General features: G+C 38.1%; 1 protein-coding gene across 1 annotated transcript in view; it reads left to right on the forward strand.

Moving 5' to 3' along the window:
* The window catches only part of PSKH2 (protein serine kinase H2), a 176832-nt gene that overhangs the window by 141064 nt on the left and 17696 nt on the right, over window positions 1–18072 (forward strand). The window contains exons 7-9 of the mRNA XM_072603651.1: window positions 87–1839; window positions 6075–6270; window positions 12371–12494. Coding sequence (XP_072459752.1) covers window positions 87–371 — 285 coding nt within the window. The 3' untranslated portion in view covers window positions 372–1839; window positions 6075–6270; window positions 12371–12494. The remainder of the gene's footprint in view (window positions 1–86; window positions 1840–6074; window positions 6271–12370; window positions 12495–18072) is intronic.

Raw genomic sequence — 18072 nt, forward strand, 5'->3', positions numbered from 1 at the left:
AACCAGGTCTTCCTGACTCCAAGTCCAGCATTCTAAATGTTCCTAATTTCCAACTTCCAATTTTCTTTTTTTTTTTTCCATTTCAGCCTTGGCCAAATGTTTCCAACTTGGCAAAGGACTTTATAGATAGACTATTGACGTTGGATTCCAATCATCGCATGTCAGCTGGGCAGGCTCTGAATCACCCTTGGGTAATGAGCATGGTCATAACATCTCCCATGAAGAATCTTCAAAGATCCATTTCCTGGAACTTGATGCTCAGGACATCACCCCGTTCTCAGTGTTCCAGATCTGCATGGGCCTCTGAGTCTTGTCATTCTAATGTATCAAAACACACTTGGGGAAAGAATAAGACTGGTAGCCTTGGATGAACAAGAACCTCTGTTGGAGATGTTTTCTCATGTATTACTTCACATTTTAGTTAAATAGCCTAACTCTACACTTGGAGCTTATTTGGAGTTTTATAATGAGTAGCCATTACATGTGCTTAGTATAAATGTGACTTAATAAGCCTTCTTCCTTATAGTAGAGAAATGAGAAATAATTAGGACTGAATCAATCAGCAGCTGGCAGGAAGAACTGAAGTGACTGATGTCATCTCAAAAGGCATCAATAAAACATATTTAAAAAGAAACAGATTGTTAATCACTCATTAAACTTTTCACTCATTCCCCATCTACCCATTCTTTTCCTCATAGTAAATGATATGAAAACATTCATAAGTATGTGTGAATGTATACACAGTATATATGTCTATATATATGTATACATATGCTATATATATATACGTATACATATATGTCTTAATACCATTAACTATGAGAGAAAACACACACATATATACATACATAGATAATATACATACACACATATAATATACATATACACATATATATTCACACACATGAAGGCCTCTAGCAAAATGATTATTTTATATGACCTACCATATTATAGAGTGGAGATAATAAGGTTGATTATTAGATAATTAGTTTTGCTTTCATCTTTCTTGGATCTGATTTCTTTCATATCTGAAAAATATTTATTTCCCAAAAGATATTGCTGTAAAGGATTTACCCTATAAAACATTAGATTAAATGACTAACTCAAAAATTGACTCATAGAAGCAGAAACTATATTCAGATGGAGAACCCATGTCATGAACTGGATTTGTTAAATAGAATACTGTGGTTATTGGAATAACAGACAGGTCAATGGAATGTAGTATTCCCTGTGTACTTTGTGATCCAGTAATACTTGCTTCCTTGTGGTTACATAAACAAGGCACCCATCTCTCTGCTCTGAGCATTTTCTCAGGCTGTCTACCATGCCTGGAATGTTCTCCCTCCTTATCTCTACTTGACTTCCCTGGCTTCCTTCAAGTCCCGGCCAAAATCTCACCTTCTACAGGAAGCCTTTACCAACCACTCTAATTCCAGTGCCTTCCTGCTATTTCCTGTATTTCCTGTTTATCCTGTATATAACTGTTACTATTTCTTTATGTGACTTTGGACTATTGAACAGTAATAATTTAACTACCATTCCCTAAGGAGTCAGTGTGGGCAGTTAGGTGGCATAATGGATAGAGGGCCAGGCCTAGAGTCAGGAAGACTCATCTTCCTGAATTCAGATCTGGCCTCAGACACTTACTGTTGTTGTTTGACCCTGGATAACTCATTTAACTCTGTTTGCCTCAATTTCCTCATTGGTAAAATGAGCTGGAGAAGAAAATGGCAACTATTCCAGTATCTTACCAAGAAAACCCCAAATGGGATCATGAAAAGTCAGATACAACTGAAAACTACTGAACAACAGCAAACAAAAGGAGTCAGTGGAGACAGGGTGAGTATCATTTATGATCCATGACAAATCGTCTGTAGGTAGAGAGTTATGCTATTTGTAAAGAGGTTCAATTAAATTATTGCAGAGATTATTAACACCAATAATTTGAGAGAAATTGTGGGAAGACAGAAAGGAATGAAAAAATGTAGTTATTCCCTTAAAAAAACTGATTAAATGTTCTTTAAATCCTATCCTCATTCTGACATATTACTATACTCTCTAAATCTATGGGGTAAAACAAACCTAATATGCCCAACACTGTATGATCAGGAAAAAGTCAACAATAGTAGCACTGGAATAGTAGAGAATAAAATGTAGAGAACAGGAACAGTCTATAAAATCCCGCTGCAAAATTGGGGGAATGGCCGAAGATGAGAGGAGTAGTCATGAAGAAGGATGGAAAGAAGCATAAAATATTTTCTAAATTTGGAATTAAAATGGATAAATACCTGGAATCCTCATTTCTGTCCCATGCTGTTTTCATGGGACATGTGTTTGGACTATGAGTCTATTTAATCATCATAATAATAACTTTCTGGTGATAAATCCAGAAACAAGTGATATTGCCAGAAGAAACCTAGATATTGTTTCTAGAGATTATGACACCCAGGGGAAAAAAAATAGGGTACAAGAGCTATTTTAATCACTATTGTTAATTTAAGATAGGGACTTCATATAAGAAAGGCATTAAGAGGGGGCAGTTAGGTGGTGCCAACCCTGGAGTCTAGAGGAACTGAGTTCAAATTTGACCTCAGGAAGTTACTAGGTGTGTGACCCTGAGCAAGTCTCTTAACCGCATTGCCTCCAAAAAAAAAGAGGAATTTATAGGAAGTGAACAGAAGGTTAAGAAGATGAGATTTGCATTTTTGGGGTCTACGCTTACTATTTTAAAAAATGATGGACTCTTTGCCAGGCATGGAGTGAGTATACTTCACAAGACTAGGAAGAAGATATTTGTCTGGTATGGATCTGACCATGAGGGGTTTAATTGGAAATAGAGAAGGAGGGAGAAAATTGCACGTCTATATTTGCTAGTCCAGATACCATAAAGAATAGTGAGTATGACGTAGGAAGATAATATCAGTTAATAGGTCCCATAATTTATTCATATGTGGGAGAAGAGGAAGCAATATAGTAATAGACTCAGATGTCTATACTATATGGATAGTGTGATTCAGAAGTGGACCAAACTGGAGAACTAAACAGAAAGAAGGATAAGACTGAAAAGTTAAACATTACTTTTCCCCCTTTTATAAAAATAAGTTTTATTGATGTCTTTTACTTTTATATCACTGTCATTTCTGTCTATAATTCTACTTTCCCAGAAATTGAACCATGGGAACAGATTTTTGTTACCTTATCACAAAGAAAAATAGTTAAGCAAAAACAACTGGCATGTTGACTGTGTTTGACGATGTATACCACATTCTGCTCCTGTAGTTCCCCCACCTCTCTGCTAAGAGGAGGAAGGCATATTTCATAATTTTTTCTCTGGGACCAAGATTGGTCATTGCAGTTATTTTGTGCTTGGTTCAAAGGGTGTGCTTGATTCAAACAAAGAAGTATATATCAACAGAGGATATTACTGTATGGAAATCTGTGAACCAGATGGAGAAAGCATAATGAAAGGCATTTGGTTGAAGATTAATGGAAGGAGAAACAGAAGCAATGTTGTGGTGGGAGTATACTAGACTGCCCAACTGGGAGGAAACAATGCTTGATTAATTCTGGAAGCAGATCACACAAGATCTGTGTGGCAGTAGATCCCATGAGCAGAACATAGAGGCATGCTGTTGTTATAATGGGGAATTTAAACCATCTCAACATCTGCTCAAACCATTTCTTTACAAAAAAAAAAAAGAAACATCTATAAAATTTTGACTAGCCTTAGTAGCGGTTTTGTCTTTAGAAGAAAGAGGGGCATGATGACTATAACTACTCTTCTGGCATTTAATTTAAATAACAAAGAGACATTTGATGTATATGAGGAAGATGAAAAAATGCAAATCAGAAAGAGCTGCTGCACCTGATCACAAACACACAGAAAAAAAAATCTGTGTTGGTGGTAACAATGATTTAAGAGGCACTTGGGTATTGATTTTCAAGATACATCAAAGAGTGGAACATTCTAAAGGAAAGAAATGCTCATAGATGATACTATTGAAAAAAAAAGCAACTACCATTTCCTATGACTTCTATCTCATCAATATAAGATTTTAATGAAATAGTCTAGGCACACATCATAGATATCCTTTATGAAAATATGTGAAGGGGTAAATCCATTAAAATAAAGGCTATCAATGAGAACATTAGCAAAAGAATGTGCATGCACATAATACGAAGGGAAAAGAAAACTTTTTGCACATTATTTCCCATAAGGCAGACTCCATTTTCACAGTCACTCAAATGATGGAAAGAATAAGAAGTCCCACTTTGGGGCATTTGACTTGGTAGAACAAAATGTTCCCTGGAAGTTTTTTGCCTCAGTGGAGGTCTCCTAAGGATTTGTTAAGATCACAAAAATCCTTCCTAGACATAGCCATAGACTGACAATATCAATCTAGGAATGGGAAAGGGGACAGGTATTTTCATTAGAGAGGTTTTCCAGGTAGTCCAGGTGGTGAGGTTCTCCAGATAGTCATTTCTACAGATGATATTGTGCTTATTTTATCAAACCCTGAAATATTATACTTATATAGTATAAAGGAAAATATTACATAAGAAGTTTCCTCAATGAAATCTGTTACCGTTCAGAAGAGATTCACTTAAAAAGTATCATAGGAAAAACCAATTCGATGAAAAATGCCAAATTATGGTCTACAGTCACATGGGAAGACTATTGGGCTAATACAGCAACATTCATTTCTTAAACAAGTACTATAAATGGACAATGAGCTGGGTCCAGAATAGAAGAGGAAGAAGGATGGCCTGGACTTTGGGAAACTGGATAGCACTCTTAGTGATCTCAAGGGTCTCTCTGACCCAAAAAGCCATCCATAACACCAACATATGATGACTTTTGAACAAGAAGAATCATAAAAGAGATCATTGAAGAGATGTGTTATCAGAAAAGGATATGGATCAGTTAAGTGGAAGGAGAAAGAGATAACTACTCAGCTTGAGTTCTACATAGGTTCATGTGAAATGTTGGCAAGTCATAGAGGAAAGTCACCAGTGCTTTGAGTAACTCTTCCATTCAGGGTTAATGAGAGGAAGTGGACTAAGACTGTGTAGATTAGAAAGACATGAATGGGTCGTGATTTGGTAGATCCATATGATTGTTGGGGGAGGGAAGCATTTATTTTGTTGACATTACTTATGTCCTGAAGTATTATGTTATTGAAATGAAGATCAAAGAAACTAGTGAGTAGAAGTCCCTAACATAAATAACTGACCCTTGTCCACTTCTCAGATAACCAATCTCTATAATGAATAACTCTGGATTTCAGAGCCATTGAAAAAAAAGGAGCATTTAGAGATTCTGTGGGTCCATAGTGAAGGAAGTGAAGAAAAAATGTAAAGGAAGATCATTATGGCCATGTATGGGAGAAATCCTTAGAATGAGATTCCCAGATAAGATGAAAAGACCTTTATTTAAAAATGAAAATACTGAGTGTAAAATTACAGAATTAACAGAATGAGGATGCTGAGTCTGTCTCCTACTCTCAGAGCCATTATTTTACAGAGACAGTTTCATAGAAATAGTACCAAGGCAAGTAAGAACCTGTAAAGCTCTGAGGATAAAATAATTATAAAACAAATTAAAGTGGCCCTAGGACCATAGATTTAGATCTGGAAAGCACCTTAGCAGCCATCTAGTCCTATACTTTCATTTTAAATATGGGGAATCTGAAATCCAAAGAGACTCAGTGAATTGCCTAAAGTAGGTATAATTTGTTTTTGCACATAGATTTTCTGCCTAATAAGTAAAATATTTTTGTAGTGGAACTACGGGCCATTGAAGACCCAGTCCTTGAAGCATTAGCAGACATTCAAGTGTCTGAGGCTGAATTGGAAGATTTGGAGCTGGTGCTGAGTTCACATACAAAAAAGATCAATACACTTTTCCCTTGTCCCCTTTTGTGTTTTTCCTTCTTGGTAGTGAGTGAGGCAAGAACTGCTGTGAACTGCTGAGCAGGGTAAGGGCATTGGCTGTCCTGTCTCTCACTCACTCTGCCACCATGTGTCCGTTAATGCACAGCACCTCTATTCTTCTTATTCTCTCCCATTCTTAGGTGAACATGCATTCTGAGAGGGGAGTACACAGGCAGCTTCTGAGACTGGAAAATCTATCCAAAGGGTCCCATCAGCAACCAGAGCAGCAGCAGCCAAGTACAGCAAGAAGCCAGTGCAGGAACTAAACAAATTGCTTTTTTCTGGGCCATCAGCTGACCTACCATGTACAGCAAAAAGCCCAACCAGCTGAGAAAGGTAATGAATTAACCATTTCTGACACAACAATCTGACTGGGGTTTCCTTAAAGGGAGAAGTCAGGATTCATGAGGTCTTCCCTCAGTCCTATGTATTCTCTAACTACTTTTGAGCTTTAATTTCTAACTCATTATTCCCAGCGATCTTGTGTGTGTGTACACGTAATGAGGGTGCACCCTCACTTTAGGATATTGCCTTATAACTTCTGTCCTTAAAGTTATGCCTTCTCAGAAAATACCCTTCTGTAAAAGCTATCAACGTTAACTGGTTAATCAATACTGAGCTCATACCTGTTAGGTGCTCATGAATGACAGTATTAGGAGCCTTGGCACCCTGAGGGAAGGAGTAGTCAGCCATTGTCTTATGGGAACATAACCTGCTAGTCTAGTACTGGTTGGGAGAATGAACAGGGGACGCTATATTTTCTTGTCTTTTTTTTGTGTGTGTGTATAAAAATACCAAGAGGAGCACAAGAAGTTCCCTGATACCTCAATGAACTTCCATTTGCTAAATAGAAAGGAAAATTTGAGAGCATATGAGTTGACAGTGTTATGAAGGAAAATGAAAGCCATGTAGAGGACATGTCCATAGAGGAACTTCATTTCCCACAATGCTTTAAACCTAAAGACACTTTGCCATTTTTGGAAATTTTCTGATCTATATTTTCCAGAAGGCTAAGCATGGGATGCAGTATGGTGACATCATCCAGGGTGTACTTTGGGTGAGGAGTCTCCTAACAGAGAACATATAAGAAATGGTAGAGCAGTCTTTTTATTGTGGTGGCAAAATGAGTGGTAAAGAATCAGAGTGAATAGATAACAGGAGCAGTAACATAGATGGGAGTGAAGGCTAGTGTCAGGAGTCACAAATGAACTGGATGTGATGGTGCTGAACTCCCACATCCTCTCCAGATTCTGAAGGTGGCTGTGGGACCATGGTCAGAGGACTCAATGACCATGTGGAGAGAAATAAATTTGGCACCACATACTAACGATGCTCCTGTTCTCTGATCACTTAGCTTCTTTCCCATCCCATGCTTTCTCTATCCCAGAGCACTTTATTTCCCTCTGGGATTCTCACCTCATCAGAATCTACTCTTCATGATGTTGCCATGTTGCCGGCTCATTCAGAGCCTTCTGAAAAGTTTAGTCCAGAAACACTACACTGATAAATAAGGATATCTTATACTAAAGCATAGTGTGAAATGTCCTTCTATAGATACCAAACCACTAGATTCCACCCTAGTTCCAACAAAGTAACTGTAAGAATCCCAGAGTGTCTCAAAGGTCTGCTTTGGTTTTGTTCTTGTTCTGTTCTGACCATCCCCCAAATTTCTAAGCAAAGTATTCTGGTCTTTTGATCAAGATATAACAAAGGAACTAGGAGAAATATAGAATAACATTGCTGCAATGAAAGGCAGCTTTATGAAAGGAAGGCAGCTAGCTAAAGGAAAAATACTTAAAGGTTACTGTGACACATTGGGTTTAAGAAAAAAAGCAGCTGTCAAGGCTGAGAACAGCAAAAATAAACAAACCGGAAGATTAAGGTGATGATAAAAAAAAATAGTTCCTAGATTATTGTCTATAAAGTAATTAATCTATGCTATATACAATTCATTCCTTTTAAAGAAAAAAAATTGAGATTTAATTTTCAACTTTGCAGAGTTTTTTTTTTTTTTATTAGTTAATACCCTACCTACTTGTCTTTAGCCCTGTCCTGAAGTCATATTTCCACTAATGTCTAACTTGTCTGGTCCTGTAGGGGAGTCATAAACTGCTACAGAAACATAAAACTGGTTCCTGTTGGTGCTTAGCCCAGATGAGCTATCTATAGTGAGGCAGTTCATTGTCATCAGTTATCTGTGAAGCAGCACACAGAATAAATGTTCTAGTAACTAATACTAATCTGCAAGTATATATATGTATGTATACATACATACATACATACACACAAACATATATATATATATTTGTGAAGTCAAAGTCATTTTGTTCTTTTATACCTTTGAAAACCGTAAGTTTAGGCTCATCATTTCATAGTTAACTGATAGAAAGTTGTGATCTGCATACCCTGCATGCTTATTGCAGGATAATAATAGTTACATAGAAACAATTTTCTTCCATTACCAGAAATTAAGCAAAAATCCTCTCTACCTATGGCTCATATTTCACAAAGTATAATATCCTATTTAGTCAAAGTAGTTACTAAATGAAGAATGTAGAAATAAATTTGAAGCATGGAATTGTTTGAGTGAAGAGAAATTTTGTCCTTGAAGAACCAAGAGAAGGGTAAATTCTAATCTTTCTATGAGAACTCTACCTTCATAACACCTAATATCATGTAATAGAAATTATAATCTATTCTATAAATAATATTCTATTATTATATATATTTCCATGAACATAAGCAAAACTAATTAATCTAAGCCAGGATTTGATGTTTTAAAAGAGTTTAAAATGCAAAGCTGTCCTATAAATCCTTCATGACAGTAGACTTCCTGAAGACAGTTGGCTGTCCTGACAAGAGTAAATGACCTTGAAGAAAAATTTGAGATTTTATAAGACTATGTAAATGGAGATTTGATCTGATTAACTTGATCCCCTAAACACAATTATAATGGAGGCACATTCAACATTAGTAAACAAGGTTTATACCATAGTCTTGATGTTTATTCCTTTACAAATCAGTTTATGAAAAACATATTTCAACTTTTCAATAAAGAGATATAGTTTCTAATAGCAATCTAATTTGATCAAGTATGATTTCTCCATTTCCAAACCAACTAGCTGTGTATTCCTTAAAATTAGTCACTTATGTATTTACCTCCTTAGAAGTTTAGGGGACATTTTGACTCTTGGAATTTGTGGATCAGAAGGATTGTAAATGTATGTCTTTGTGGGATAGATTACTATGACTATAGCTTTCAGATTTTAACTTCAGTTTGTATTTGTTTATAAATGAAGGGGGAATACAATATATATTCATAATAACTTTTACATTGCATTTTCAGTTTTGCAAAGCTTTTTATATGTATTATCTCATTTGATCTTCACAACAACCCTGCAAAACAGATGCTTTTATTAACCCCATTTGACAAATGAGGAAACTGAGATTAAAGGCTGTTAAGGGACTTTTTTTGTTCATGCTTGTGGCTAGGTAGTGCAGTGGATGGAATGAGTGAGGAGGACTCCTCTTACAGAGTTCAAATCTGACCTTAAGACATCTACTAGCTATGTGACCCTGGGCAAGTCACTTAACCCTATTTGCCATTTCCTTCTCCAGGTCATTTTACAGATGAAGAACCTGTATATTTACCAAGAAAATCCCAAATGGGGTCACAAAGAATTGGACACAATTGTAAAATGACTGAACACGCACAAAGCTAATTATTATCTAAGCCAGGATTTGAACAGAGGTCTTCCTGACCCTTATTCACCACCTGTATGCACTTCTTTCGACTTCTCCATTGTACTCTAAGGAACCCTTAGCACGCTGAAAGATTAGATCAACCTTGGTACTCATATCTCATTGATAATCTATGACTCTCGTGCTGTTTTGATTGGAGGATGGAGAGGAGAGCTCTTCTAGTACCTCCATTTAAGGAGGTTTATTTCCTACTAGGCTTCACCCCTTTGGACTTCTCTACAATGCCCCCTTCAACAGGGCACCTTTCCTCCCTCCCCACCCTCTTCAGCTTTTCTTCCCTCATATGGAAAGCTCCTTGAGAGTAAGAACTGTTTGTTTTTTTTCACACCTACTATTTACCTTAATAGATGTTGATTGACTAGCCTTCAGCACTCTATCCAACATGTCATTTAATTATATAGTAGATAGTGGACTGGCTTCTGATAGGAAGACCAGGTGATTCGATGAGTTCATGTCTCATCTATGGGACCATAGGCAAGTTATTTAACCTCTGAAAGAACTGCTGATCTGTAGGGGTGGAGGGAATTTCCACTTTGAATTCCCTACAATGATGAAAGCCTATGTCTATAGTCTTTCACTCAAAACACTCCTCCAAATTAAATCATGGATTATACTAATAAAATAGTAATTGCATAAGTTTAAATAAGTAAACAAAAAAATGACAACTCTGGGAAGATTCAAGGGATCTTCAACATATCTGAGTGAATGTGTTCAATTACATTACTTCCCCTCCACCCCCACCCCATAACATTTAGCTGGAAAGAGCAAATAGGAATCTTTTATGGGGAAAAGAGGGAAAGACAAAAGGAGGTAGGTAATGTTGGAATATGGAGGCTATTATGCCCTAGCTCCCAAAGTCAGTGCTGAATGAGATGACTAGAGAACTGTGTGGACAATGGAGAGAACAGGAGAGGTGGTGCCATGATACGGGAAGCGAAGTAGGAAAGTAACAGAGAAAAATCTCATCTCCTTCCAAATTTTTTTTTCTTTGCCAGATAATTATGCAATAGGAAAGAAAGGAGGCAACTCCTTTAAGACCAATTTACAAAACTACTCCAGAAACATACATGACACAAAAAAACATAAGCATAGAAAAATAGGAAAGGATGCCCAGATAAACAGATTCTCTAGAAACATATCACTCTACTATGAAGAAGTCACATTTGGCTCTTTTATTATCCCAAACTATCCAGTCACAAACCTATCCAGTTTTCTATTTAAATACTAACTTGATAGCTTGAGGCTCTCCTTGATGTTATCTAGTGCCTATAGATATTCTCAAAGTAAGAGAAGGGTGGATTCCTTCCCCCAGCACGATGTTTTTACCAACCACTCTACCTGTTGCCACACCATCCCAAATGACTAAACTTTGCCGTTCATCCTATCCATGTATTATCCAGGGGAACTTCATCCTCTTACCTCTCCAACATCTACTGTTTATCTAGTCCATTATAGTCTTGTTTCATATCATCTTGTCATCCACCCTATTACCACTATGTTCATTCTCCTTTACCTCACTCTCGCACTTTTCAGTTCTCTAACTGAAAATATGAACAAATTCATATAATGCATTGCTATTGGAAAGGACTTGCCAGTTAACTTCTCCATGGCTTCACTCACAATCACTGCAAAATCCTAAATCTCCCCGACCACCACTCTTCTCAATGTGTTGTCTTTACCTTTGAGAATATAAGTTCTAGAGGAATTGTCTTGATTTTGTATTTTTTCCCCTTCACCCAGTGCTTTGCACATAATACTTAAGAAACACCTTTTTATTTATGCCCCCATACATGCTATGGGCTACAGTACTTCCTATCTTTCTCTCTGCCCCCACCCCCATAGCTCGATTTTCTTGCTTCCTTGATTATAGGATATTCAATGCTTGTTACTAGTAGTCATGTAAGGAGTTGTTAAAGTGAACTTCACCTCCCAAGATACTGAAAAACTTTGCAATTGTGACTTTTGAGCCACTAGAATAATCTTTGAAAGATCATGTTGACAAAAAGGCCAAAAAGTCCCCATATGCATCAAAATATTTGTACCAGTGCTACTTTTGATAAAAAATTTAGAAACAAGAGAGATGCTTTGATTGGGAAATAGTAAAACAAATTGTGGTACATGAATGTAATAGGATGTGTGTTCATCTTTCGTTGTGAAGAAGACCATTCCATCAGAGAAATAATGACATGACTTGCACTTGACTTTGTTTTGAGTGAGGGAGGGCTGTGCAGGTCACCAGCCTCACTTCTTCTCCACAGCCATTTGAATCTAGTGACCAGATATTCATCAGGATGACTGGAGATGACCCAGAATGAGGCAATTGGGGTTAAGTGACTTACCCAGGGTCACACAGCTAGTGAATGTCCAGTGTCTGAGGGGAGATTTGAACTCAGGTCCTCCTGCACTGGTGCTCTATCCCCTGCACCACCTAGCTGCCCCAGTGTAATAGAATATTACTGTGCTATAAGAAATGGTTATAGAGAAGCATGGAATGATCTATTTGAACTGATCCAGGGTGAAGTAAGTTGAGCCAAGAAGACAAAATACACAATGATTACAATCATGCAAACAGAAAGCATCATTCAAAAAAAAAATGAATGTTGGAAAATTACAAAGAATAAACCTGGCTCAAAAAGGGATATAAGAAGATGTCTCCCTCTATCCTTTTGCATAGGTGAAATGGGAAAGGAATAAGAGGGAAGAGAATAAGAATTTATATAATGTCTGCTGTGTGCCAGGCAGTATGCTGACCACTTTACAAATACTACTTCATTTTATCATCACAACAACCATGGAAGGTAAGTGCTATTATTACTTCCATTTTATAGTTGAGGAAACTGAGGCAAGCAGGGCTTAAATGACTTGCCTAGGGTCATACATCTAGCAAATAGCTGAGGTTGCCTTTGAACTCAGGACTTCCTGACTCCAGGTCCAGTGCTCCATCCACTATGCTATGTAATTGTCTGTGAGTGTGGCAAATTCATTGAATGTATTTTTAAGATTATTGATATAGTGATCACTTTTTCTGATCCATTTTTCTTCTGATTTTCTTTTTGTATTTAAATACTATTTTTTATATTTGATAGCTTTTGGGGAAGGGGAAAAACACCGGGGGAAATTATGGTGTTCTAAAAGAAAAAACAAACCAAAAGATGTCAATAAAAACTTTTTTTGAAACAAATATCATAGAGAATGAGAGAGGTATGAGAGGATAATCAATGGGATGGTTAGTAAACATCTAGAAAATGGAGCTTGGATCACAAAGAATCACCCTGGCTTTATAAAGAACAAATTGTGGCTGTTTCAATTTTTTGTCTTTTTTTAATTTTAAAAGTTATATTTATTTTATTAAATATTTACCAATTACATGTAAATAATTAAGAATTTAAAAAAAATTTTAGATCCAAACTCTGTACCTTCCTTCCCCCATCCCTCCATCCTTGAAAAAAAAAGTAATTTTATATCAATTCTACATGTCAAGTCTTGCAAAACATAATTCCATACATATTAACTATGTTGCAAAAGATAATACAAACAAAATAAAATAATAAAATAGAGTAAAAATAAGTACATTTCAGTATAAAGTCAGAGTTCATCAGTTCTCTCTCTGGAGGAAGACAGGATTTTTCATCATGGGTTCTTTGGAATTGTCATAAATCATTGTCTCTCCATTTTCTTTTTTTTTTTTATTTAACTTTTAACATTTATTTTCACAACATTTTGGGTTACAAATTTTCTCCCCTTTTATCCCCTCCCCCCCAGACCCAAGCATTCTAATTGCCCCTGTGATCAATCTGCTCTCTCTTCTATCATCCCTCTCTGCCCTTGTCTCCGTCTTCTCTTTTGTCCTGTAGGGCCAGATAGCTTTCTTTACCCCTTAATCTGTATTTCTTATTTCCTAGTGGTAAGAACATTACAGTTGATCCTAACACTTTGAGTTCCAACTTCTTTAGCTCCCTCCCTCTCCACCCCTTCCCTTTGGAAAGCAAGCAATTCAATATAGGCCAAATCTGTGTAGTTTTGCAAATGATTTCCATACTAGTTGTGTTGTATAGAACTAACTATATTTCCCTCCATCCTATCCTGTCCCCCATTACTTCTATTCTCTTATGATCCTTTCCCTCCCCATGAGTGTCGACCTCGTATTGCATTCTCCTCCCCATGCCCTCCCCTCTATCCTCCCCCCCACCCTGCTTGTGCCCTTGTCCCCCACTCTCCTGTATTGTGAGATAGGTTTTCCTATCAAAATGAGTGTGCATTTTACTCTTTCCTTTAGTGGAATGTGATGAGAGTAGACCTCATGTTTTTCTCTTGCCTCCCCTCTTTATCCCTCCACTAATGAGTCTTTTGCTTGCCTCTTTTATGAGAGATAATTTGCCCCATTCAATTTCTCCCTTTCTCCTCCCAATATCTCTCTCTCACTGCTTGATTTCATTTTTTTTTAAGATATGATCCCATCCTCTTCAATTCACTCTGTGCACTCTGTCTCTATGTATGTGTGCATGTGTGCATGTGTGTGTGTGTACTCCCACCCAGTACCCAGATACTGAAATGTTTCAAGAGTTACAAATATTGTCTTTCCATGTAGGAATGTAAACAGTTCAACTTTAGTAAGTCCCTCATGACTTCTCTTTGCTGTTCACCTTTTCATGGTTCTCTTCATTCTTGTGTTTGAAAGTCAAATTCTCTTTTCAGCTCTGGTCTTTTCATCAAGAAAATTTGAAAATCCTCTATTTCGTTGAAAGACCATTTTTTCTCCTGAAGTATTATACTCAGTTTTGCTGGGTAGGTGATTCTTGGTTTTAGTCCTAGTTCCTTTGACTTCTGGAATATCCTATTCCATGCCCTTCGATCCCTTAATGTAGAAGCTGCTAGATCTTGTGTTATCCTGATTGTATTTCCACAATACTTGAATTGTTTCTTTCTAGCTGCCTGCAGTATTTTCTCCTTGACCTGGGAACTCTGGAATTTGGCCACAATGTTCCTAGGAGTTTCTCTTTTTGGATCTCTTTCATGCGGTGTTCTGCGGATTCCTTGAATATTTATTTTGCCCTCTGATTCTAGAATCTCAGGGCAGTTTTCCTTGATAATTTCATGGAAGATGATGTCTAGGCTCTTCTTTTGATCATGGTTTTCAGGTAGTCCCAAAATTTTTACGTTGTCTCTCCTGAATCTGTTTTCCAGGTCAGTTGTTTTTCCAATGAGATATTTCACATTATCTTCCATTTTTCCAATCTTCTCGCTATGTTCTGTGATATCTTGCTTTCTCACAAAGTCCTTAGCGTCCATCTGTGCCATTCTAGTTTTGAAAGAACTATTTTCTTCAGTGAGCTTTTGAATCTCCTTTTCCATTTGGCTAATTCTGCTTTTGAAAGCATTCTTCTCCTCATTGGCTTTGTGAACCTCTTTTGCCAATTGAGTTAGGCTAGTTTTCAAGGTGTTAATTTCTTCAACATTTTTTTGGTTCTCCTTTAGCAGGGAGCTGATCTGCTTTTCATGCTTTTCTTTCATCTCTCTCATTTCTCTTCCCAGTTTTTCCTCCACCTCTCTAACTTGATTTTCAAAATTCTTTTTGAGCTCTTCCATGGCCTGAGCCCATTGGGTGGGCTGGGACACAGAAGCCTTGATTTCTGTGTCTTTGCCTGATGGTAAGCATTGTTCTTCCTCATCAGAAAGGAAGGGAGGAAATGTCTGTTCTCCAAGAAAGTAGCCTTCAATAGTCTTATTTCTTTTCCCTTTTCTGGGCATTTTCCCCAGCCAGTGACTTGACCTCTGAATATTCTCCTCACACCCACCTCGCCTCCTGGTCCTCCCAGCCAGCGTTTGGGGACTGAGATTCAAATGCTGCTTCCAGCCTTAGGGCTTTTGGCGGGGGCAGGGCTGCTATTCAGTGTGAGAATTAAGTTCAGGTGGTCAGGTCGGGGCAGGGCCGCCTCTCAGGCTCAGTTCCCTCAGGGGGTTTATGCACAGACCTTCCACAATGGATCCAGGCTCCTGCCCGCTTGGGGAGCCCCTGTCTGACGCCGCCTCTCAGCTTCTATCTCCCCGGGGGGGCCTGAGCCATGGGGGCACCCCACTCCCCTCTCGACCCGCCAAAGAGACTCTCTCACCGACCCCCGTCACCTGTGGGTGGAGGGGCTTGTGCCGCCGCTGGAGATCCCGTCCCTGAAGCCTGCTCGGGTCTGTTTCTCTTGGTGCCGTGGCCGCAGCAGGTCTGGGCTGGGCTGGGCTCTGCGTCTGCAGCGCGACGGACCTTTTGCGAGAGATTTGCAGGTCCCTCTGTGGGTGGAGGGACCTGCGTGGCCGCTGGAGATCCTGTCCCCGAAGCCCGCTCAGATCTTTTCCTCTCGGTGCCGCGGCCGCGGCAGGGCTGCCCTCTGCTCCCAGTCCTGGCGTCCAGTCCGCAGCACGAAGGACCCCCCGCGAGAGGTTTGCAGGTCTCTCCGGAACAGAAATCTCCCTCGCTCCAATATTCCGTGGCCTCTGGGTGCAGAATTCACCATGAGTTGCTCCCCTGTAGCCGATCTGTGGGTTGTGGGTTCGGAGCTATGTGTATGTGCGTCTTTCTACTCCGCCATCTTGGCTCCGCCCCCTCCATTTTCTTTTTTGACAGGGGTGCCAAAGTGGCAGATCAAAGAAATGCTGCTGAAGTTGTTCACCTAGATTTTAGCCAGCATTTGATAAATATTCTCATGTTATTCCTATGGAAAATTTGATGGATGTGGGCTAGATGATAGGTAAATTCAGAACTGATTAAATAGCCGGATGTGAAGTGTAGTTATTAATAATTCAATGACAACTTGGAAAAAAATCGTGAGTAGATTGTATCAGAGATTTATGTTGTCTAACATTTTAATAAATGACGTGGATAAAGGCATAGGTGGTGGCCTTGTGAAAAGTGCACATGAAACAAAACAGGAGAGGCTAACACATTGTAGGACACTCAGAACCCAAGGAGATCTTGACAAACTGCAATGTTCGAATCTAACAAGGTAAAATTAAAGATAAATACTAAAATCTTGCACTTGAGTTCAAAAAACAGATTTCACAAGTGGAAGATAGGAGAAAGTTGGCCAGACAACAGTTCGCCTAAAAAACCTGTCTGAGGACTGCAAGTACACTTGTGTCAATAGCATGAAACAGAAGCCCAGAAAACAAATATGTTGGTTGGTTGCAATAAAAGAGCCGTAATGCTCAGGACTAGAGAAAGGATGGGGCAGCTAGGTGGCACAGTGGATAGAGTGTTGGGTCTGGAGTCAGAAGACTCCTCTTCCTGAATTCAAATGTGGCCTCAGATACTTATTAGCTCTGTGACCCTGGGCAAGTCACAGTTTCCTTATCTGAAAAATGGGCTGGAAAAGGAAATGGCAAACCATTCCAGTATCTTTACCAAGAAAACTCCCAAAGGGGTCACAACTGAAAAGTGACTAAACTACAGGGAAGGAATAGTACCATTGTATGCAGCCATAATGAAGCCATATCTATTCCTGGAATGCCTTCCCATCTCTTGAAAAGATATTTTGCATATATTCTAAAGCCTAGCCCAAATGTTTCTCTATAAAGTCTCTGTAATGACTCTTATCAACATTAAGTGGTACAGATACTTCTCTTCCATGTATTTACCATAAATTATTTTGTAAAACCAACTTAAAAACATACCTTTGAAATGCAATTGATTTGCAAATCTGGAATTGATTGTAATGAAGGGTATTATTTCTTTCCAAGATTGGTGTTCACTTCCTACCACCTCAAACTCCAGATTTTGTTTTAATGTTTGAATGAGAGCTTTTTGACCTTTACAGACTAGAACTGTCATTTACCCTCTTGGTTAATTTTTGAAAGAAAAAAATGGATTTATGATTTTTCCCTGTTTTACCAGAGTTTGCCCAATTCTACCATCCTCTGGTGGAATTTAAGTAATGCAGCTTTGCTAGATTCAAACACTGGGATGTTCTTTTGCTTTCTTTACTTGAACTTGACTGTATAGGATTACAGTATGTGTATTGGGGTGGGAGTAGTGCATACCAGGAGTTATTTTAAAATCTTGATAATGTCTTCCCTTTTGTCTTCCTTTCCTTCCTTTTAATGTTTACTCCTTTTATATTCTTTTCTTCTCATATAAAATATTTTTTTCTGAAAAATATTAATTTTAAATTTATTCATACCTTATCTTTATTCAGGCTCTGGTCTTTATAAATAGCTATCCTTTCAGTGTTCTTTTATCTTGCCTTTCTCTGCATATCTGCCCTTCTGTACCTTTCACCAGCATAGTCACACAATAGCCTGCAATTGTTATATGTTAGCTTGTGAAATGGAGTTTAAAATAACTTTGTTTAAAACCAAGATGGAAGTTCTTGGGTTCAGGCACAGGAATGT

The sequence above is a fragment of the Notamacropus eugenii genome, chromosome 4 (genome assembly GCF_028372415.1).
Source record: "Notamacropus eugenii isolate mMacEug1 chromosome 4, mMacEug1.pri_v2, whole genome shotgun sequence".
Classification (NCBI taxonomy): Eukaryota; Metazoa; Chordata; class Mammalia; order Diprotodontia; family Macropodidae; genus Notamacropus; species Notamacropus eugenii.